General features: G+C 33.4%; 1 protein-coding gene across 1 annotated transcript in view; it reads left to right on the forward strand.

Annotated features, from left to right (window-relative positions):
• The window catches only part of LOC142334063 (fibroblast growth factor receptor 1-like), a 99,312-nt gene that overhangs the window by 65,160 nt on the left and 9,460 nt on the right, over nt 1-24,692 (forward strand). Inside the window, exons 9-11 of the mRNA XM_075381731.1 lie at nt 4,455-4,557; nt 6,701-6,912; nt 10,733-10,829. Of these exons, the coding sequence (XP_075237846.1) occupies nt 4,455-4,557; nt 6,701-6,912; nt 10,733-10,829 (412 nt within the window). The remainder of the gene's footprint in view (nt 1-4,454; nt 4,558-6,700; nt 6,913-10,732; nt 10,830-24,692) is intronic.

Raw genomic sequence — 24,692 nt, forward strand, 5'->3', positions numbered from 1 at the left:
ACAAAAACACCGACGTAATCTTGTTTTTTACAGATCGAAGAAATGAAATATTTAATTTTTTTGTTAGGAATTTTAATACATCTTTCTTCTTTTCATTCTTTCCGTTATCAACCGATTCAATATATTTTCCTTTTACTATATATTTCACTTTATGGAAAAGAAAAAATCGCGTATGCCAAAATCTGGTGAACATGGAAGATATTTTCAATGTATTTGTTTTTTTTCTTTCCAATAGGAAGTGGAAAAATTTGTGTGAACCAAACGCCCAGCAGCCCGCACATATTGAGTGTATGGGGTTCACCGCCTATGCGGTGGGACCCATTAAAAACCCACTCCTTCACGCAGGGTGGTTCTGGAATTGACGTAAAGGCTGTTACCATATATATACCTAATTTAATATCGGCGAACGAACACGGTAGCAATTCAGATGTGAGCTGGAGCACAGTATACGTACGCGCTGGTACAGCATCACTCCCGCCGTGCAGATGACTGCGCAGTTCTCCTACCATAGCGGCTCTGCACTCCATCACTCTCAGACTCAAATAAAAGAACGTGCATGAGAATGAATTTTTAATTCATCGTCGACCACCAGCTGGAGAAGACTGTGAAGAAGATGGAAGAAGATAGAAGTTCCCTGGCCGCCTCAACGTGGAACCTCCGGGCGGATGGCAACATCCCCACTGGAGAGGCAGGCCCCCCCCCCCCCCGAGGGAGCCACTGGACACGGTCGCTACCTTCCCGCTCCAGCTTGCCTCGCTTCAATCGCCCTGGCCGGAGAACTTAGCAGCAGGAACGGCCCAGCGAGGGATCCGTTCTGGGAGAACCACCTCGGCCGCGCCGGCAAAGGACGATCGACGCCAACCCGACACGGCGGGTTACTGAGCGCCACGCTCTAGCGGGAACCAAACTACAGCTGAGGGGAAGCCCGGTCGGATTTCAATGGACGAGCCGCAACTCCCCGAGACTTCGCCGGAGACCAGCTTCCGGACACATCTTCTCAGAGCTAACGTAAAAAATTACTAGCCGTCGTAGCCATTCGACGATAACATCCCTTCTCAGGGCTAATAAGGTCATTAATTACAACAAATCGTCGAAGCCAATCGACGACAAAAACGGCCCTTCTCAGAGCTAATATAAGTGCCACGTGTCGAAGCCATTCGTCGACAACGCATATCATCAGCACCACCCGCGTTGCAGGCACACAGCTTAGAATCTACAGTATAGCTATGCCGGCCTATAACTATATAGTTATATGTTTGTCAATGAAAAATTGTTTCACAGGAAGTGCTATTTGGAAATGAAAATTGTATTGATGAAAAATGAAACCACTTTTTTTATATCGTTTTCTTGTTTTTCCTACTCTTTTTTTAACCGTTTTTAAAACTTTCTTATACTAGTACTGATTAATTTTAGTGATTTATGGAATCCATTGTTTCAAAATTATGCTTTTGATATAAAAAAACATGATGACGGTGGCTTTGAATAAATTTGTACTCTTTTCGACAAAATTTTGTTGTTGATAAAACGCACTGGGATTTCTCTCATTCAAATCAATTATGAAATATACATCTTTTTATTGTTCTAAAAGAATAAATTGCAGATAATTTTTTTTTTTTTTAATTATTAAAAACTAATTATTCACCTGTATCAAAAAGATAAAATATAAAATTACTAATGAGTTATTTTAAAACTACATGAAAATTGTTCTCTCAAAGGATTTTTCAAAGATAATTATGTCCTTTTTTTAATATAGTTATGCGTTAGCCTGTTGTAACAGTTTTTTACCATTTATTGACTGATGTTTTATCTAAGTATTATAAAGAAGTACCACAAATAAAGATTTTCTTTTTTAAAAGGTTTGGGTTTGGCAACAACTTACTGCACCATGTCAGCACAAATTTCCTTACAGAAATATTTATTTCCGATATTAGAACCCTTGGGATCATCTTGAGATTTATATTGAAATTCATCAAACAACATTTTTAGTGGTGGATTTTTTTTTAATATTCATGAAGGCTTCAATTATTACTTGCATCGTTTTCTTAAATTTTGCATAATTTTTCTACCTTTTTCTTCGATTCTTGAAACAGTTTTTGTTGTAATGTGGAAAAACTTATTTTCCTTATTGTTTACGCCGTTTAGCGTAAAGTCGTTTTCATTCCAATGAATTCAAGGTTATGGTGTTAGCTCATTTCTATCACGCATTATTTCATTGCTGTTTAATCTTAATGTATATATTAAGGCTTAGTGTTTTTTTTATTCTCAACCAATTTGAATACTGTCATAGTTCCTAGAAGTTTATTTCTCCTTGTCGACTCTGATGTCATTTCTTCAACTTGCGTATTCAGTATTATTTTTGTTACGTCTTTGGTCTCTCGAATTCCAACACGTTCTCTCTAATCGTTCTTATACTAACACTAAGACACTACTCTTGTTGCCAAGACACACTCTCTCCTGTTCATTGCCTAGCTGTGGTTTCCCCCTCGTTTCGTTCACGCCATCATTTTCTGCAGAGTTGTTCAGGCTCCAAAATGTAAACACGTCTTTACGTTTCGCTCTCAAGATTTGTGCTAATCTGATCATCACCTCCATACTCGCATGCACGATGCGGTATTCCTGTGTCAAAAATATTCTCTAGTTCTACTCGTCAGTTTACGACTCTTAGAGTCGTAAACTCATACCAGCTGGCGATATGGCGGCCAGGGTCAATGTTATTGCAGGTGTAACGGAGACCTTTCCGTTGACCACATGCCCCCTGCGATGGCAAGCATGTAGCAATGGTGTCCATGTATGTCGGTGCATGGGAGCTCTGAAAGCTTCGGTGAGTAGGAGCCTGAAGTCAGTGCAGAGACTGCGCATCCGCTCTCTGCCAGGACATATGCCGGTTCCACCGGAGTACCGGATCGGACCTCCAAGGTTAGTAGCCCTGGAGTGGGAGTGTACCCCGGCGGCTAGCCTTGCTACAGAAGGGATCAACCGTTCATGAATATTGAACAATCAAACGTGGCAGAGGGTGCACGAAAACACCCTCGTTTAGAATCCTCCGATTCGCCACAAGCGAAGAGGAAAAAAGAGCAAAGACTATGACAAAATCAAGAAAGATGCTGATAGAATCAGTAAAGACTTACGTAAAAGCTTATTTGGCTATAGTGTACCTAAGCCAGGATTTTTAATTATTACAAAGGAGAATGGAAACTTCCAAAAAGTTAGTCCATTCTTACTCGCAAGAGAAATTACAAATTGTGCTGGTGGTCCCGTTAAAGAAATTCGAAAGACTTTTAATGGATTGCACGTCGAAACTATCAACGACGTGCAAAGCCAGAAAGTCCAGGCGTTGAAGAAGATCGGTGAATTTGCGGTTTCTGTTCAACCGCATAGCACACTGAACTCATCCAGAGGAGTTGTTTGTCGCGATCTTCTTAATTGTACAGAAGAAGAAATTGTACAAGAAATGTCGAGTCAGGGAGTGACTCAGTGTCGCAGACTAACCATGCGAAGAAATGGTGAAGTTGTTCCTTCGGCCTCGCATGTTTTAACATTTAATAGGCCGAATCTTCCTGAAAAGGTACAAGCTGGCATCCATCGGCTTGATGTACGAGCATTTATTCCGCAGCCGATGAGATGTTTTAAGTGTCAACGATTCGGACACACAGCAGCTAGATGTGAAGCGCAGGAAATATGCATACGTGGAGAGAAAACACATGAGGGGGACCCATGTAAAGACCCTCCAACCTGCGTTAACTGTAAAGGGCATCACAATTGTCGTTCAAGAAACTACTTCAGAAATCCGTGTATAAAAATATATATTTATTACGAATCAATATCTGTTAACGTTTATAACACGTGATAATCATTTAATCGCATTGAACGACTGACTGAATTAGAAACTATACGCATGTGCATGCAAATTGATCCACTTGGGATTGCGCAAATCTTTATGGTGTGTTACATCGGCGCACGCAACTTCCGTAACTTGCTGAAAATACATTCTGATCAGTTTCTCCTAAAGCGCCAAGAAGTATAAATTCAGATTTTTTTTTGTTATATTCATTCTATAAAGTACGTCATAATAGATTTTAAATCTACTCCCAAAACCGAGTGGAGGTCAGAAGTTTTTAGTTAGTTACGAATATAAAAAAAAAAATTGATTTTTTTTAGGAAATATATACTCTATAATATAAATCTAACCTAATATTTATTTTTTTAAAAATATTTTCTACTGTATTCAGTCTCTTTAATAATGCTTTTCAGCATTTTCCATCAGTAATCGCGAAGAAAATTTGGGTTTAATTTCTCTATTAGTATGTTTCTATAACTAATATATACTGATATAAAGATGTTTACAAATAACTATTTATACATATGTATTCCTGGTAATTTTCTTTGTTCTATTAACTAATTTTTTTTTTTATCTTTTACAGCATCCCTAAAAACATCAAAATGTTTTGATACAGTTCCAAAATTAGAATACGTATTAGATCCTCGAGAACTACAAAGTTTTGCTTTTCAAATAGCTAATGGAATGTCACATTTAGAAAGTAAACATATTACGCACAGGTAGGTAATAAAAATAAAAAAAAATATTTACATTTATTTTCTATTGTGTACATTGCAATCTATTAAACTAGTGAATAACAAGCAATTCCCCCGCACGTCTCCAATAAGAGGAAATGATGTAAATTAGGTGTAGTCTTGTACAGACCCAGGCCAACCATTCCTGAGACTTGTGGTTAATTGAATCCCAACCTTCAAAGTACATCGATATCTACTATATAATATTCAAATCCATATAAAAGCAGCCAACTTTTATAAGGATTTGAATTCAATAATCAACTGTTATGTTACTGATTTGCGACGATGATTTAATGACTATACCAGCCGGGTGGGCTAAATAAGAGAGGTGGATGAAAAAATAAGTTACACCTTTGCCGTGTTCTTGAACTGAAAGGGATATATTAATATCTTGTGGTGGTATCACTGGTTGTGTTGTTTTACGCTTACCTAGCAGCAATTCTGTACGATATTCAGTACGTGTGTAGTGTCGTTGTCAATATGGCGTGTCCTCTAAAGGCTTCGTCCAACATAGAAGTACGTTCAGTAGTCCCATTTTTGTGGGAAAAAAATTATAATTGTTGTGAAATTCATCGCCAAATTGTTGAGGTATACGGTGAAAATGCAATTTCACGTTCCATTATCACAAAATGGAAACCTTTTAAGGAGTTGCATTGGAAATATTCGTGATTAAGTCTGTAATATTGACTTTAAGTTCATCAATAGTGTGAGGATTGTTTTTGAAGGCCTCGGACTTAATATATCCCCACAAAAAGTAGTCATGAGATGTGAGGTCTGGGGGCCTTGGAGGCCATAACCCCTTGCTTATTATTCGATCATCAAAGAACTCTTGCGGAAAATCCACGGTTTCTCTAGACGTGTGGCATGTAGCGTCGTTTTCCTGAAAACAGCAATACTGTTGTTGAGATTCCAGGAGGGACACAAATTGGCGCACAATATTCTCCTGCATACATCACCATTTACTGTCTGTTTGAAGAATACGGGTCCGACTATACGATGACGAGATATCGCACACCAATTTTTTCAGGATGCAAAGATTTGTCTTGTAAAGCGTTAGGATTTTCAACCGCCCAAATTCGACCGTTTTGACTGTTCACATAACCGTCGAGATGTATCCAAGCTTCATCACTAAAGAACATTGTGTTTAAAAAATCGATTCCGTTATCATTTACGAGAGACCTAAACCAACGGCAATGTTGCAATCGCTTGTTTAAATCCGGAGGCTGAAGCTCTTGGACTAATCGTACGCTATACGGATACAATTTCAATTTTTTAGCAGCTTTCTGAACACTCGAATATGACAAACCGATTTTCATGGAAAGTTTTCGTAAACTTTTCCGTGGAGAATTGAGCGATCTTGTTTTCACATTCTCTAAAACGTCATATGTCAAGCGAGTCGGTCGACCGCTACGTTATCTGTTGCAAACACTACCTGTCTCTCGAAATTGGTTTGCTAACCTAGAAATTGACATTTTTTCTGGCGGAGGAACACCAACAAATTTAATTTGAAATGATTCTTTTACATTCGCGTACGATTTCGTAGCAAAATATTGTTGAAGAATGAAAACTCGTTGTTCTATGGTAAAAGACATTCTGTTCGTAACACGACCGGAAACGGTACAAAGGTTTGCACAGCTCAAGAAGAATCAACTCACATTGCCGTATCTATACCGGTTGAGTACCTCTACCAACTTCGTGTCACAAAACAAAATTTCCCTTTATTAGAAAAAAATTACCAGACATTAACAATTGGGTAACAGGACTAAAAAATCACTCTGTACTTTCTGTATTATGAATTATTTTTTATATTTATTACCTCTTCATATTTACTTTAATGTTATTTCATGTGGTTTATATTTGAAATAATTAAATTAATCACAGTTATTTATTTTATAATTATGTGTATTTTGTAATAATGTTCTGATAAAAATGTTTCAATGGTTTCCCTTGATCTTTCCAGGCAAATTCTGGAACAGTTCTTTTATTTATCAATAAAGTTACATATCTAACAATTTTTGATTTGATATACGTATATATTATTTACCAGTATTAATAAAATTTATGGAAAAAAAATAGATAAACTTCTGAAAAAATTTATCTTGTAATTTTATTTCATTTTTTTTTTCAGAGATCTTGCTGCAAGAAATATTTTAGTAGATAAAAATAAAACGTTAAAGATATCAGATTTTGGTTTGTCAAGAACTGGTATTTATGTAAATACTAAACATAAAAAAGTACCACTTAGATGGTTATCGATAGAAGCAATGCGAGATAGTTTATATTCTAGTAAAAGCGATGTATGGGCATTTGGAATCGTATTGTGGGAAATTGGCACACTTGGTAAGTTAATATTATCTAATAATAAATCCTTCTTTTTTTTTCTTTTTTCACAATTCATAATATTCTATCGTGTGCCTTTTTTCTTTTCAAATCTTTCATAAAAATAATGGAAAGATAATTTTTTTTCGAGAATTGGTTTGCTTGGCATTTCTCCCGCCACACAGTGGTGGCAATCCTCCAAAAGCTGGCTAAAAGTCCCTAAAATAAGGTATCAATTTTGGGAATTTTTAGGGCATAAGTAGTTAAGTTGGTACCAGTAGCTGATGGAATTAGCATCTATAAGGTCCGAAGTAAGCACGTAAACGTTAAATGTTGAGCGATTTGTTTAAATAAATTGTTATTGTTTATTGCTAAATTGCGTTGAAAAACTGTTTATGCATGTCAGTGTATCGAGGTATTTCGTGAAAGGAATATTCAAGATTAGTATTAAATTAGTAATGAAATGTAGTAGAAGTAACAAAGATGGACCACTAAATGTGAAAATAGGAGTAGAAAAGATTATGGAAGTAGAAGAATTTTGTTATTTGGGAAGTAGAATTACTAAAGATGGACGAAGCAGGAACGATATAAAATGCCAAATAGCACAAGCGAAACGAGCCTTCAGTAAGAAATATAATTTGTTTACATCAAAAATTAATTTAAATGTCAGGAAAAGATTTTTGAAAGTATATGTTTGGAGTGTCGCTTTATATGGAAGTGAAACTTGGACGATCGGAGTATCTGAGAAGAAAAGATTAGAAGCTTTTGAAATGCGGTGCTATAGGAGAATGTTAAAAATCAGACGGGTGGATAAAGTGACAAATGAAGAGGTATTGCGACAAATAGATGAAGAAAGAAGCATTGGGAAAAATATAGTTAAAAGAAGAGACAGACTTATAGGTCACATATTAAGGCATCCTGGAATAGTCGCTTTAATATTGGAAGGACAGGTAGAAGAAAAAAAATTGTGTAGGCAGGCCAACGTTTGGAATATGTAAAACAAATTGTTAGGGATGTAGGATGTATACTGAAATGAAACGACTAGCACTAGATAGGGAATCTTGGAGAGCTGCATCAAACCAGTCAAATTTTTGACTAAAGACAAAAAATTAGTATTAAATTGGTTTTTGGGAGGAATTTTTATCTCGTGACATTATTTATATAATGTTTAAACAATTAAAACGATCGTTTATATTTCTAATCGAATAACAATTAGAGTAACTCAAAAGTCCCACAAGATCCCGCTTTGAAAAAAACTTGTGCGAGTCAAAGAATCATTTCTTTTTGAATTCCACTTTATAGCAAGCGCCCATCATTGTACGTTATGTTTAAATTCCACTTTAAAATTTATTGTGATTTAATTCAACTTAATTCGATTCTAATCAATAATATCGGAAAGCAGTTTTTGATCATGCCATACGGGCATAATCATCTGCCAATAGGACAGATGACTGAAGAAGCACAAGAGTCATGCAACAAATTTATAAAAAAAATATCGAAAGGATTTCGCTCGAAAAACAAGTCGAGCTAAAAACATGGAAGATATTTTTTGCAGGCTGTCGATTTCTTCAGATCCGGTAATATAGAGTGTTCGCGAATCACCAAGCAAATCGATGAGATCTCTTGATCGAGAAGCAAAAACACTGCTTGAACTGCCTACAGCAAGTAGTAGAGTAACCTCTGAAGAAGATACGGATAGTTTTTCAGCTGACAGCATCTCAGATGAGTCCTATCGTTCTTCAGATGATGAATATTAATTGTAATCGTATTAGTTTTAATTAGTTAAATTGATATTAGTTTTAAGATATTATTTTATAAAACGATTTATATGAATTAACTATTTAGTTACAAATTAAGGTTACTTCTGCCTCTTAAGAGGCAGTAACCTTAAAGAAATTGTTCTTGTAAGAATAAAAATAATTTTTTTTTCAAAAAGAAAACATTAAGACCTTTCTATGATAGAATTTTTCTTTCTTCATCTTTCATTCAGAATAATATGCGGTTCTATTTCCAAAATTGCTATTTATTTTTCCTGATAATGAAGTCGAATTACTATTGTGGAAAAAAAATCCCTTTAATCCAAGTTATTGTACAAAATTAAATCAATTTTAGAATTTCATATTCATTTTTCAATTGTCTTTGATTTCAGTGACTGTATCTGTATTCAACACCGACGCATATCTTTTGTGTTCCTTGTTATTAACAGAACCGGTCTCTCTAAATTTTGCGACTAACCTTAATACTGATGTTTTGTTAGGAGCTGGTTTATCTGAGTACTTATGGCGAAACAAATCTTGCACTGCAACCGCTGATTTCGTACTGAAGTACGACTCAACAATGAAAACACGTTCATCTAGCGAAAACATCATCTTGTCTCTAGCAATACACTGAACGTTATGATTGCATTGTTGTTTCTATCGGTAGTGTTCTACTGCGTCGCCGCGATGTTCAGATAATGGACGAGTCCATTTCAGTGACGAGTAGGGGAGTAAGCTTGACTTTTGTCATTTCATGGATGAGTGATTGATGGGTTGCGTTTTATATGGGACACCTTTTTATACATATATATATATATATATATATATGTGTGTGTGTGTGTGTGTGTGTGATACAGATAGAGAGTGTGTTCAGTGCCTCACTTCTAATATCTCCAGAACTACTGAACCGATTTCACCAGACTTTGTCACATTACTTCTTAATATGAAGCACTGATGCTATTAAACCTTCAATTTAGAAAGTCAAAAGGATGAGGCTGTAGAGCAAGGACAACCCCGCAGTATCTCGAGAATTCGTATATTAAGGTCATATTTTTGTTAGGCAACATTAAAAAATAATAATATTTGTCAAAAAAAAGTTTTGCAGAATCGTAAACTCACCCCCAAAAAATTCTCTTAATAGATTAGCGGCTAAGTGGGTATACTGCGTCATTAATATCCCTCCTCATCACTAGGAGCGCTTGTGTAGCACTGACGTACAGTTACTGTAGTCCTATTTCTCACTTTTTCTGTTTAGCCTCTGAAACAATCGTAAGGTATTACTTCAGAGAGTGAATGAGGATGATATGTATGAATGTAAATAAAGTGTAGTCTATTACAGTCTCAGATTTACCATTCCTGAGATTTGTTGTTAATTAAAACCTAACCACCAAAGAACACCAGTATCCACAATCTTGTATTCAAACCCGTGTAAAAATAACTGATTTTACTAGGACTTGAACGGTAGAACTCTCGACTTCTAAATCAGCTGATTTGGGAAGACGCGTCCACCACTAGACCAAACGTATGGGTTTTGCTATAGTCTTCTGCTATGTTATGACGTCACAAGTAAGCGGTAGAATTAAATAAATGAATAATATTTAAGGTGTAAAAAAGTATTTAAAGTGACCGCTAGTACTGCCACACCCGCGTGAATGAAATATGGCATGCGCGCGCGCTTTAGTTAGAATCATTGAATTGAATAAAGAAAAAATATTATATTTAAATAAAATGATAAATATTTTATATTAAATTGTCTGTGTAAGAATAAAGCCGCGTCACTGGCAAGTCCTACAACTGTGTAGTCTGCTAATTTTATGTAAAATCTTTTGTTTGTGTTTGTCCTTTACTGTGATTTTCATCTAAAACATTTGAGTTGCCCCCATAAAGGTGTTCTGGGTATTTAGAATGTGATAGTCTCATAAAAAAAAGATCTTTTCGAGATAGAAGGAGGAATTTGATAAATTTTATTCTTTTATATTCAAAGGTAGAAAATTTATTTAAGTATTAACGTTTTGTTATTTATCAAAATAATAATTATTTGCACTTACACTGAATATTATTAAGTTTTTTTTTTATTTTTTCAGGTGGATTTCCATACCCAACAGTCGTTGATTATGAATTGCTCAATTATTTATTGCAAGGAAATAGATTAGAAAAACCTGCAAATTGTTCGGATGAACTGTAAGTAAAACACATAAAAAACAGTTAATTTTTTATAACCTTAACTTTTTTCTGTAGATTTATTTATGATAGATATATTATATAGATAGATGCTACGATTTGCTGATGATATTGGCGTTTTGTCTCGGGATCGTATTGAAAAACCAACCTTCATCACCAGTGATAGCACGGCTCAACAAATCTGAATTGATTTCCGTTTGCTCTAACAGATCGGCTGCCACATTTTTCCGTGTTTCTCGCTGATGTGAGATTTTTGGGGACCACTTTTGCACAAATCTTTCTCATACCAAGATCTTCAGTTAATATTAGACGAACCGTTTCTCGATCGATGTTGAGTTCTTTTGCGATCATTTTCACGGATAATCTTCGATCAGATCGTACGATTTCAGGCACCCTGGTCAAGTTGACATCTGTCCGTGAGGTTGATGGTCGTCCACTGCGGTCTTCATCTTCAACATTCATTCTGCCTTCACTAAAAACGTTATGCCACCGAAAAACTTGAGCTCTTGACATAACCTCCTCTCGAAAAGCCTTCTGAAGCTTACCGTAAGTTGTCGTCGCGTTTTCACTTGATTTAACGCAAAAAGAAATGGCATACCGTTGCGCAATATTTTGCCGTTTCATTTCTGTGACGAGAGACGCAAACACGTGTTCACTTATTACAGCACAACTCACGACTGAGCAGTTGCATCAATGTGCCGCTTGGACTAGACGTAGCTTATAGACCAAGGTCAAAGATGGTGTGCCTACGCAAGCTGCAGGGTTGCCACAACTTGCAAAGAACAATCAGTTTCATTACTTTATTGTCACTCCTCGTATATACTTAAATCTAGCAATAGTAAAGTATTGCCGGGTCTGCTAGTATAGATTGAAATTATCTCGTGTCGTTATTACAAACATAACTCTGAAGGAAACTTTAACAATTTTATTTTAACTTCTAATAATAATTTTCAATTATTTTCTTATATAATAGATTACATTTTAAAATATTCATATGTATATATGACGCAATCTAGTTTTTCTTTTTTTTTTTGTATTAGATTTTATAAATTTATACAAAACAGTTTCATAAAATATTCAATTAAGAATTAAAAGTACTGTTTGTATTCATTACAGTACTTCCTGTTTGTCAATATTGTTTTACAAGAAAATTTCCGGTGAGTTGTTATTGATTTAAAAAGCTGACGACAAAGTTTTAAACTTTCCTAGAATTGGTTATTTATTTTTATACTAGCAGACCCGGAAATGCTTTGCTATATTTAATATATATATATATATATATATAGATTAAATGAACACAATTGAAAGTTTGATAAAACATTAACAAAATGAACATCAAGGAACCTCAGAAAATTTAACCTTTTTCCCCCCTTTCGCCCTTTTATTATCCTTTCTCATTTTCCCCTTTTCCACATTTTCTTTGCCAAGTTTCATTTATACCATTTCCCCTTACCCATTTCCACCACTTCCTTCTTTTCCTTTACTTTTCCATTTCTCTTTATCCTTTCTCCTTTTATTTTATCTCCTTTCCATTTTGCTTTCCCGTGTTTCGTTTTCCCCGTTTTTACCTTTTTTTCTATTTTCCCTTTTATCTTTCCCGATTTTTCCCTTTCTCCCTTTTTTCCCCGCTCGTAAATCGGTCCAGTAGTTTTTTTATCGCGGACACACATATCGGAAACATTGAAACGAAATCGTAAAATAGTTGTTTTGTTGCTTTTACAGCCAGCAGATAGCGCTGTTTTAAAACAAAAAAAACGTTTTTACTTTTTCCCAAGTGTAACATCTTAGGTATACAAAAAACACGCGCGTATTCGAATGCAACGTTGTGACAAAATTTCAAAGCAATCTGTGAAGAATTTTCAATAATTTAAGATTTTGAATAAACGAACATTTACATTTTTATTTATATAGATTTCTCTTTGTATATTCAACTGATTATTTTTGAATTTCCTTTTAAAAGATAATGATTTTTTTTTTTTTATTTCATTTCCCATTTTGAAACACGCGTGCAAAAACGTGTCTTTAAGTAGTAGAAAGAGAAGATTAATTTTAATATTATAACTATTTTTATTAACGATAATATATCAGTAAGTAGAAAAAGGATTAATTAGATTATGATAAGTAAATTACGTTTTATTTCTATGTTATATTAAAAATAATTATCTTAATAGTAAAGTGTGTTGAGATCAACATATTTTAAAAAGAAAAAAAGTATAGTGTGTATAATTACGCAAAGATTCGTAATTAATTACGTTTTAATTTCAAATCATCATTATTTGATCAGTTTGTTCGACTATTCACAATTCTTCTCTGTTGCTTAATTTTTTAACCTCAACAGATGATTAAAAAATAATTGATTTTTAGATAAAAAAAATCAAACCGTAATATATTTTTTTTCTGGATTTCGCCACATACGGAAATGGAATTCCGTAGTGTATGAAAAATGACCGGGATTTGAATCAAGAACCTCCTGACGAAAGGCCAAGACACTGAATTTTGCTTTGAAAACTTAATAAAACGCTTTTTTTATAAAGAAATTAAAAAAAAAATTGTAAAATATAATGTTAATTCCATTTTAATCCTTTAAACTTGGAATTTAAAAAATCTAAACATTGGTTTTCAGATATTCACGTACAGATTATACACACCAAACATCAAGTTGAGAACTTCATTTATTTTTGGTTTTTTTTAAAAAGTTTATTTATTTATTACCTTTAATAATAAAATTAGAATAAAATTTCATGATAATTCATCCCCACCAAGAAAGAAATTTTATAGGTCGTGTCCAAATGGACTCTCTCAATTCTTGTTCGGATGAACATTACTTAAAGTATTATTTAGTTTAAGTTTGCTCTCTTTAAGTTAAGTTATAAGTTATAAGTGTTATGTTACAAAATTATTTTAAACCGCCAAGCCGGTGTACAATTAAACAATCCTTCAGTAATCAACAAGGTGTTGTCTTTATTCATCACCTATGAACACATACAGTCCGCTCTCACTCTAAAATCTACCACAACTAACAGTGTTGTGGGCATTTTCAACATATTCTTTAACAATTAATAATAAAATAATAGCTTTTTATTAAATCTCTTTTGTAAGTAACAAAAACATTTTTTATTCCTCCTAAATTTCCCTTTCTTAAATTACATTTAAAATTGCGTAACAGGATTAAAATATCACTCTGTATATTTGATACATTCTTTTTTTTCTTTTCACACAAGTGCTTGTTATAGATTAAACAACAATAATCTCAGAGAAAGTAACTTTGACTTTTGATAGTTGTACACTAAATTAGTTTTTTGTCATAATATATCTTTTTTTTTGTCTTCAGTCATTTGACTGGTTTGATGTAGCTCTCCAAGATTCCCTATCTAGTGCTAGTCGTTTCATTTCAGTATACCCTCTACATCCTACATCCCTAACAATTTGTTTTACATATTCCAAACGTGGCCTGCCTACACAATTTTATCATTCTACCTGTCCTTCCAATATTAAAGCGACTATTCCAGGATGCCTTAGTATGTGGCCTATATGTCTGTCTCTTCTTTTAGCTATATTTTTCCAAACGCTTCTTTCTTCATCTATTTGCCGCAATACCTTTTCATTTGTCACTTTATCCACCCATCTGATTTTTAACATTCTCCTATAGCACCGGATTTCAAAAACTTCTTTTTTTCTCAGATATTCCGATTGTCCAAGTTTCACTTCCATATAAAGCGACACTCCAAACATACACTTTCAAAAATCTTTTCCTGACATTTAAATTAATTTTTGATGTAAACAAATTATATTTCTTACTGAAAGCTCGTTTCGATTGTGCTATTCGACATTTTATATCGCTCCTGCTTCGTCCATCTTTAGTAATTCTACTTCCCAAATAACAAAATTCTTCTACCTCCATAATCTTTTCTCCTCCTATTTTCACATTCAGTGGTCCATCTTTGTTATTTCTACTACATTTCATTACTTTTGTTTTGTTCTTGTTTATTTTCACGCGATAATTCTTGCGCAGGACTTCATCTATCCCGTTCATTGTTTCTTCTAAATCCTTTTTACTCTCGCCTAGAATTACTATATCATCAGCAAATCGTAGCATCTTTATCTTTTCACCTTGTACTGTTACTCCGAATCTAAATTGTTCTTTAACATCATTAATTGCTAGTTTTATGTAATGATTAAAAAGTAACGGGGAAAGGGAACATCCTTGTCGGACTCCCTTTCTTATTACGGCTTCTTTCTTATGTTCTTCAATTGTTACTGTTGCTGTTTGGTGCCTGTACATGTTAGCAATTGTTCTTCTATCTCCTTCATATCCTTTTTTTTTTTTAATTTGAACATATTGATTTATTAATAATTATTAACCTCTGATTGTAAAATAAGTTTTAAGATAAATAATAATTAAAAAATAACAATAGAAAAAAAAATTATGAAAAATATCATAAGTTATTAATGAAATAAAATTTTATGTACTTTTAAAAATGTGTATATGTAATTTAATAGGCGTACAAGGAAGTCATCTGGCGTCCACATCAGTTTATATGTGATCTCTTGTTTATATGTGATTAAAGTTGATTAAGACGTTTTTATTTTAGTATATTAAATCAAAATATCATACGATTTGTTTTTTTTTTTTAATTTAATTTCTATATCTAATATACGACAAAATCTTTTGAAAACTCGCGAAGTTAATGTCAACCAATGTACCACCCGAAGAGACAGACAAGTAAGTACGCACGTCATTCTGAATGAATAAAATTGAAAAATAAAAAAGTACTGTTTTTTATTGGTTTCTTGCAAGTTATTTTTTTTACTACGATATTCAAAATACAGTTATATATTTCTGTTCTTCATTTCAAATTATATTCCTATCTTTAATGAAATTTATTTTCATTTCTTCTTCTTCTTCGGAAATAATTATTAATTCAAATAACAATGGTAAAATGATACCATACAAAGTCCTTATGCGAATGAATATTACAGATAATAGAAGCCGTGGCCAATAGCTAAATTAAATGTAACGTGAAAGTTAAATGTGATAAAAATTGAGTTATATTTACAAAAAAAAAAAAAAAAAAACTTTTTTTTTCCTTTCCTGGAATCATAACTCTAGAGCAGCGAGATACGAAAGTGGGATCGGGAAATCAGCCTTTACAAATAAACAATAATGAAATCAATTCATGAGAAAAAAATAATTTGTTTTTTTTTTTAGGATTTTGAGGTCACAGTGGTCACAGTTTGTCTTATCTTTTTCTTTTTCTTCTTGATTACTTCCCAAAACATCTTCAGATCTGTCAGATTTTGCTTTTTTGAGTTCTTCTGAAGAAATCATCGTTGTTGTTTTTTTTTCTTTAATATTAAATCTGAAATTTGCTTCTTTTAGTATTTTTATATTATCAATTTTGTTTCGTAAATCTTCTATAACCCTCTCTTTCGCCCTTCCAGCTTGTTTTAGGACAGATTTGACGATCAAAGAGCCATTGTTATCCGCCATATTTTGATCGCTACTGAAAAAACAACTAAATCGCTTTCATATTCCTTCCACCGACTAAACTAGAAAAAGGAAACGAACAAGGGACGTTTTATATACACGCGGAGTAAAAAAAAAACTACTTTCCACGAGCACGCCAGGGTCGACACTGCGGAAGCGACAGTGCTCCCTTTCAATCACTCTCTCTCTCTCTCTCCCTCACAACCTTGCGTGCAGCATCCTATGTATGCATGCGCAACAACCAAATACCACACAGTTGGAACTGTGAAGCGCACAGTTCCATTTTTTTCATAAATTGGGGAATGGTTACTGATAATAAGCTTAAGAATTATATATTGCATAAGTACAGGGTCATTCACAGGAACCGGATGTTTTTAAAATAATCATAAAAAATTGAATATTTACTTTAAAAAAGTTTTATTGGTACTGAAACACTTGTTAAATCAAAACATTTGTTACTTACTCACGAACGAAAAATTATGTCCGGCAAGTGATGTCCATTTTGGGCAATACATTGTTGTAGCCTTTCACGGTAACCGGCCTCAATTCTTTGCAGCATGTCTATATCAATCTGGGTGACGTGATGACGAATTGCGATCTTTAGGTCCTCCAATGTACGCGGTTTATCGCCGTACACACGCCATTTCAGAAACCCCCGCAGAATAAAATCACAATTACCCAAGTCGGGGGACCGAGGGGGCCAAGGAATGTCGCCGAATCTGGAAACGATCCGTCCCGGAAACAAGTTACAGAGAACAGCCATCGTTGCCCTCGCTGTGCGCTGTAGCTCCATCCTGCTGGAATAACACATTTTGAAAATCGATTCCCCGGTTTCGTAACTCAGGGATGAATAACGTATTCAACATCGCAATGTAACGATCAGCTGTTACAGTTACGGCAGCGTCATTTTCTTAAAAAAAAAAAAAAAGTCCAATAACACCGACCTTTCCTATTGCACACCAGACATTCGTCACCTTTGGGCTACGAAGTGGTCTCTCGTGAAGCCGATGGGGGTTTCTTTCTGTCCGATACCGGCAATTCTGTTTGTTGACGAAGCCATTCAGATGAAAACGGGCTTCGTCACTCATTAACGATAACAAATTTTCATTTTCTTCAAAAACGGTAAGCGTTTGTCGACAAAATTGTAATCGCTGCGTGAAATCTTGCTCGTTTAACTGCCGCATGACGGCTATCTTGTAAGGATGGAAATGCAGGTCTGTATGCAGAATTCGTCTTACCGTACTTGTGCCCATTTGAAGCGCTGCTGAATGCCTCTGAATAGAGCGGCGTGGGCTTCTGACAACGGCTTCCCTTATTCGTTCGATGTTCTCCGGAGTGCTAGCAGTTCGTCGGGGACCCGTTGGTTTTTTCTTCAATATTGAACCGCTTGTTCGAAGGTTGTTTACCCGTCGCAATATTGTGTTACGAGAAGGGACACTTGCTTTACGATAGATATTAAACTGACAGCGGAAATCTCGCTGAACAGCAGTTACGGATTCGTCATTTCGCACAAAACTGTCATACGCGTACAGGCGTTGGTTTAGCGTCCACGGCTCCATCTCAACGTCTCAAATGTAAATGCTATGAACAAAGGAAACGTCAGACACCAGCCCCGTGCCCCACCCACCACGAACGCCCGAGTACAACCCACTTCAAAAACATCCGGTTCCCGTGAATGACTCTGTATAAAGAAATAATTGAAGAAAAAAGGAATCATTATATTAAATTTTATCGATAATATCAAGTAAAAATAGGGGGTGCTGCAGTTTCACAGTGCCTATACTCGAATCGCCACTGCTTGAAAGCAAACAACGTGCTGTGGTTTTCCGTCTAATGAGGTAAAACCACAATTAAAATAACTATCAGTTTACAATGTTGTCTTTTTACCAATCTATTCACTGGATTTAAATGGCTCACTTAGCTTTTTTACAATTTTATCCATTTTACATAAGAATCTAATGGAAAAAAAACAGTTTGACTGCACACTAAAAAATCGAAACCTCGATTATTCTTATATTTCTTATATTCTTCCCTTTCTTATATTCTTCAATTGTTACTGTTGCTGTTTGGTTCCTGTACATGTTAGCAATTGTTCTTCTATCTCTGTATTTGAACCCTAATTTTTTTAATATGCTGAACATTTTATTCCAGTCTACGTTATCAAAAGTCTTATTTAGGTCTATAAACACCAAGTATGTTGGTTTGTTTTTCTTTAATCTTCCTTCTACTATTAATCTGAGGCCTAAAATTGCTTCCCTTGTCCCTATACTTTTCCTGAAACCAAATTGGTCTTCTCCTAACACTTCTTCCACTCTCCTCTCAATTCTTCTGTATAGAATTCTAGTTAAGATTTTTGATGCATTCTAGATAAACTAATTGTTCTGTATTCTTCACATTTATCTGCCCCTGCTTTCTTTGGTATCATGACTATAACACTTTTTTTGAAGTCTGACGGAAATTCCCCTTTTTCATAAATATTACACACCAGTTTGTATAATCTATCAATCGCTTCCTCACCTGCATTGCGCAGTAATTCTACAGGTATTCCGTCTATTCCAGGAGCCTTTCTGCCATTTAAATCTTTTAATAAAAATTTAATTAATCAAATATTTGGATTTTATAAGGCTAAGGCACATTGGTTCGAATCCGACTTCATCTCTATTTTTTTTTAACTTTTTTTTAATTAAAATATATTGATTTATTAATAATTATTAACCTCTCATTGTAAAAAGTTTTACGATGAATAATAATTCAATAATAACAAAAAATATGAAAAAATATCAGAAGTTTTTAATGAAATATAATTTTATGTACTATTCATTTAAAAAAAAAAATGTGTAAATGTAATTTAACACGCGTATAACAAAGTCATTGTTCACATCAGATTTTTTATAATATACTTGAATTAAATTAACGAGTTTTTTTTCTATTTTTTAACTTGTTTTTATTTCCTGTTTTTTTATTTTAAAAATTAGGTATATAATTTTATTATTTATTTTTCTTAATCCACATATATAAAAAAGTTTTACTGGCGCGTGTCTTGTAATAAAATAATTTTTATTTATTATTTACTAATTTAAAATTAATTAATTGATAGATTAATTTATGATTTATTTCTTTGGTATTATTTTATTAACACTAATAAATTAAGAAAAAAAAAATTTCTAAGTATCAGTAGCTAATGCATGGGAATTCACAAAAACACTTAAATTTCTTTGAAGTATAGAAATATAACTTTTATACAAGTTGTTTTGATAAGTAAATGTCAATAATTGTTGAGATTAAAATTAATTCTTAAAATTTTATCATTTAAATTTTTCTTTATGTATATACAAGTATATATATCTATCTTGTGATAGATAATTAATGACGTCAAATTTTATAATCAAGAAAATATATTTATTAATTAAGAATTAATAAATTTGTTTTTAATTATAATACTTTTTAAACTAAATACATTATTTTAACAGACAAATTTACTTCATTAAATAGAAACAGAAACTTAGAAAATTCGATTAGAATTAAACTTTTTAAACGCTATAATTACATGAAAATTAAAGTAAAAGTTGTAATCGGAATTAAAAAAACCTTTAAAGAAAGTTAAATCGTTGAAATCAGTGCTTCCCAAACTTTTCTGAGTTGCAGCGCCATTTTACAATTAAAGTTTTCCTTACCTTAAGTAAAAGTATGACTATTCGTAAGTAAGAGATAAAAATAATTAAATCTCGTGTAAATTTATTTATTTATTTTTTTTTTTTTACTTTGTTAATATTAAATTAATAATTAGTTTAATTATTAATTTAAACTAATAATAGTTAGTACCCCTAACTTATAAAATCTTTTCCAAATCACTCTTAAACAGGGCTGAGACAACACTTCACCCACAACTGGATGAATATCAGGGAGGGTTTAGGAAGGGTTTAAGCGTAGAATCCACCGGGTTGGTCTAGTGGTGAACGCGTCTTTCCAAATCAGCTGATTTGAAAGTCAAGAGTTCCAATGTTCAAGTCCTAGTAAAGCCAGATATATTTACACGGATTTGAATACTAGCTCGTGGATACCGGTGTTCTTTGGTGGTTGGGTTTCAATTAACTACACATCTCAGGAATGGTCGAACTGAGAATGTACAAGACTACACTTCATTTACACTCATACATATCATCCTCTGAAGAATTATCTAAACGGTAGTTACCGGAGGCTAAACAGGAAAAGAAAGTATAGCGTGTGTTGCTTTTACATCCAACAGATAGCGCTATTTAAAAAAAAAAAAAACATGTTTTTTACGTGTCAGGGGTGTGACGTCTTAGGTATATAAATATTAGGTTTATAAAAACACGTGCGTATCCGAATGCAACGTTCTGTCAAAATTTCAAACCAGTCAGTAAAGAACTGTCGGAAATTTAAGATTTTGAACAAACAAACATTAACATTTTTTTATACGTATAAATTTAAAATCGTTTTTAAGTTATGCGAGATACATACGTACGTACTAACGTCACGCCGAAACTAGTCAATATATCCGTTCAGTAGTTGTTTAATCTGTAGAGAACACACATATCGGAAAGAATGAAATGGAATCATAAAATATTTAGTATTGCGTGTGTTACCCACCGGGTTGTTCTAGTGGTGAACGCGTCTTCCCAAATCAGCTGATTTGGAAGTCGAGAGTTCCAACGTTCAAGTCCTAGTAAAGCCAAATATATTTACACGGATTTGAATACTAGATCGTGGATACCGGTGTTCTTTGGTGGTTGGGTTTCAATTAACCACACATCTCAGGAATGGTCGAACTGAGAATGTACAAGACTACACTCATACAGATCATCCTCATTCATCCCCTGAAGAATTATCTTAACGGTAGTTACCGGAGGCTAAACAGGAAAAAGAGAGGGAGACAGGTCAAGCGTAGAACAAATACTAAACCTTAGAAGCATGATGGGTATTAAAAGAATCAGAAATTTAAAGTACGTCATAACTTTCATTGATTTTAAGAAGGCCTATGATTCCATAGACAGAGAAAGAATTAATCAACATTTTAACAGAACTGGGACTGGACAGTAAAACTACAGAGTTGATCAAAGCCACATTAACAAACACCTCCAAAGTTAAATTCATGGCAGAACTCTCAGAGCTGTTTAAAATTAAAACAGGAGTAAGACAAGAGCTTATCAACGTTATTATTGAATTGCGTTTTAGAGAAGATACAGAGTGTCCCATAAAACACAAACCAACCTTATATTGGTAGGTATTGAAATAATAAAAAGGCATGTGTAAATGTAAATGTAATTTTTATTATTACCATCCATTAATTTATGGGTATTAATTTAGGAATAATGTGGTAACAATACAAATTTTTATGTGTTTTTTTAAATTTAAATATACTAATTTATTAATAATAATCATTAACCTCGTAAATATTTTTGAATTAAAATGAAAAGTACATAAAATTTCATTTTTCTGATAACATCTGATTTTTTATTGTTATTTTTGAATTATTATTTATCCTAAAACCGTTTTTACAATCAGAAGTTAATAATTATTAATAAATCAATATATTTAAATTTAAAAAAAAAAGTTAAAAAAGGAGATAAGTCGGATTTGAACAGATATGTCTTCTTCTTGTAATATCCAAATATTTCATTAATTAAACTTTTATTTGAATATAACTTTGGAACCAATGAAAATAAGAACCACTTATGATATAAATTGAAATGCTCTCAATGAGGGATTATTACCGCAATTAAGAAAAACCTCTTTTGGCTTTTTTGGACACTTTTGGTCCAGTCAATTATAATCCAAAGCGGAGGCACACAACTAGATGTTACAACAGTCCTAAAATCCATAATTTCAACATTCTACGGCTAATCACTTTTGAGTTATCCGTGATAAAGACGTCACGCTGAAACTAGTCAAAAAGGATTCAGGGATGGTCAAAATGGATATTTCCGTTGAAATCTGAAAACCGAAATTTTTCACGATCAAAATACTTCCTTTATTTCGTAAAAGGAACTAAAAAACAATCTTAAAACTAAAATATATTATAAAAGTAAAAATAAAATAGTTATTATGCAAAATAAATTTAAAAAAAAAATCAAAATTGTCATTGAAAAGGGTAAAAAGGTGATATTAAAACAATTTTTAGTATTTGTATTATGACTTGAATAATTTATGTTATCTCTAATAGAGCACTTAATTTGTTTTTTTACTTTAATATCCTTCTCAAGTACCATTGAAATTACCAACGTCATTCCCATTTTTTATGAAATCTTAAGAACCAGTTTAAAGGTGACTTGAGATACCATTCAAATAAAATAATTTATTTGACAGTGATTTAAAACAACGGATATAAAAATATAAATCTATATTAAAAAAGAACGCGTCAGAAAAAATACACAGAAATCTCCACAAAGAAATGGTAAAAATATGGCACAAAGAGGAATTTCCAGAAGAATGGAAAACCGCAATAATCAACCCTTTACATAAAAAAGGTGATAAAACCAACCCTGACAACTATAGGGGAATTTCCTTACTAGATTGCACTTACAAAATTCTATCGAGAATAATTTACAACAGAATCAAAGACCAACTGGAACAAGAACTAGGGGAATACCAAGGGGGATTTAAACCATGGCAAGGCTGCCCAGAGCAAATTCTAAATTTACAATTAATTATAAGGTATCATAAACTAAGGAATAAACAACTGGTAGTGACTTTTATTGATTTCAAGAAAGCATATGATTGTGTACATCGAGAATCCCTGCTAAAAATCCTGAGAAGTTTAGGGCTTCACCCAAAACTAGTCAAAATCATCGGACTAACATTAACGGATACCAAATCCATGGTTAAATTCGGGGGAGAAATATCTGATCCATTCGACATCAAAACAGGACTGAGACAAGGAGATGGACTGTCACCGCTTTTATTCAACTGTGCCCTTGAATTTATAATACGGGATTGGAAAAAATTAAATAAAGACAACGTTAAAATAGGAAAAGGTATCTCAGTAAATTGCCTAGGCTTTGCGGACGATTTAGCCCTACTATCCCAAAATATAGAAGAGGCCAGATACCAACTGTCAACACTGGAAGAGATTGCAGGAGAAATTGGTCTAAAAATTTCATACGAAATAACCAATATTATGGTGAGAGACCCACTATGTATTAGCAAAGTAAAAATAAACAATAATGACATAGAACTAGTAGAAAACTTTAAATATTTGGGGGAAAACATCACACACAACCTCCAAGAAAATCCAAACTGGAATGAAAGAATAAATAAACTCATCAAAGCCACAATAAAAACGCAAAACATCTGTAACAAAAAATGCACGTCCATAAACACAAAAATAAGACATTATAACTCAGTTATCCGACCAGAAATACTTTACGGATGCGAAACCATATTTGGACCGTACCAGACAAGGTTTACCGACAAACTGGAAAAGATTGAAAGACAGATTCTACGACGATGCGTCGGGAAAAACATTAAACAAGACGGGATTTGGAGAAGTATTCTAAACGAAGAGATTTACAAAACGATCATCCCGATAACTAATAAATTTATAAAGAAGAGAATTTCCTTTCTAGGACATATTTTCAGAACGGAAGAGACCAGACTTATCAGACGGATAATCGAACTTTTCTGGAACAAGAAAAGGAGACCGAACTGGTTATACGAAGTACAGAAAGACGTGAAGGAATTAGACATAACCGGTGAAAACCTAAAAACGAAAATCGGAAACTATGAGAAATTAAAAAATAAAGAAACAAGATTCCTATCAAAACCCAAGAAAACAATAAGCCGGGTGTACTCTGAACAAGAAGATCTGAAACCCTTAGAAATTACTGGCAAAAAAGAAAAGCTGAAAAACAACAAATCAGCAAGAAAAGAAAGAACTTGCCAAAAAAAATGAACTAAAGTGATCCATTATGGTTTTAAAAGTAAAAAAAGAAAAAAACTTTAAATTTGAAAAATTTTTTTATTAAAAATATAAAAATAATAATGACTTCCCTTCTAATTGATAACTTCACAAATCAAAAGTTAAATTTAAGTAACCTTAAAGTCATATTACATGAATAAGTCTTGCTGTTTTTTTTTTTTTTGTTGCTTTAACGATCACATAGGATAACTTTCGTTCAATTTCTCGGCCGTCCATTTCGTAATCGGTTCTTCTTCTTTTCGAATCGTGTGAGTTGTTTTATTCTTGTTTGTTTTCTTTTTTCCAACAAATTTTTGAGGCGTTCTGATCTTTGGCGTCTGTCCACCTCTGAATACACCCTGTTGGATTTCTTTTTGAGTTTAGGTTCAAATTTTATCATATTAGTTTGTCGTGTTTTCCAGATTTTGTGATTAGATCTTCTTTGGAGATTCTCTCA

Source organism: Lycorma delicatula, chromosome 13 (genome assembly GCF_047948215.1).
Source record: "Lycorma delicatula isolate Av1 chromosome 13, ASM4794821v1, whole genome shotgun sequence".
NCBI classification, from domain to species: domain Eukaryota; kingdom Metazoa; phylum Arthropoda; class Insecta; order Hemiptera; family Fulgoridae; genus Lycorma; species Lycorma delicatula.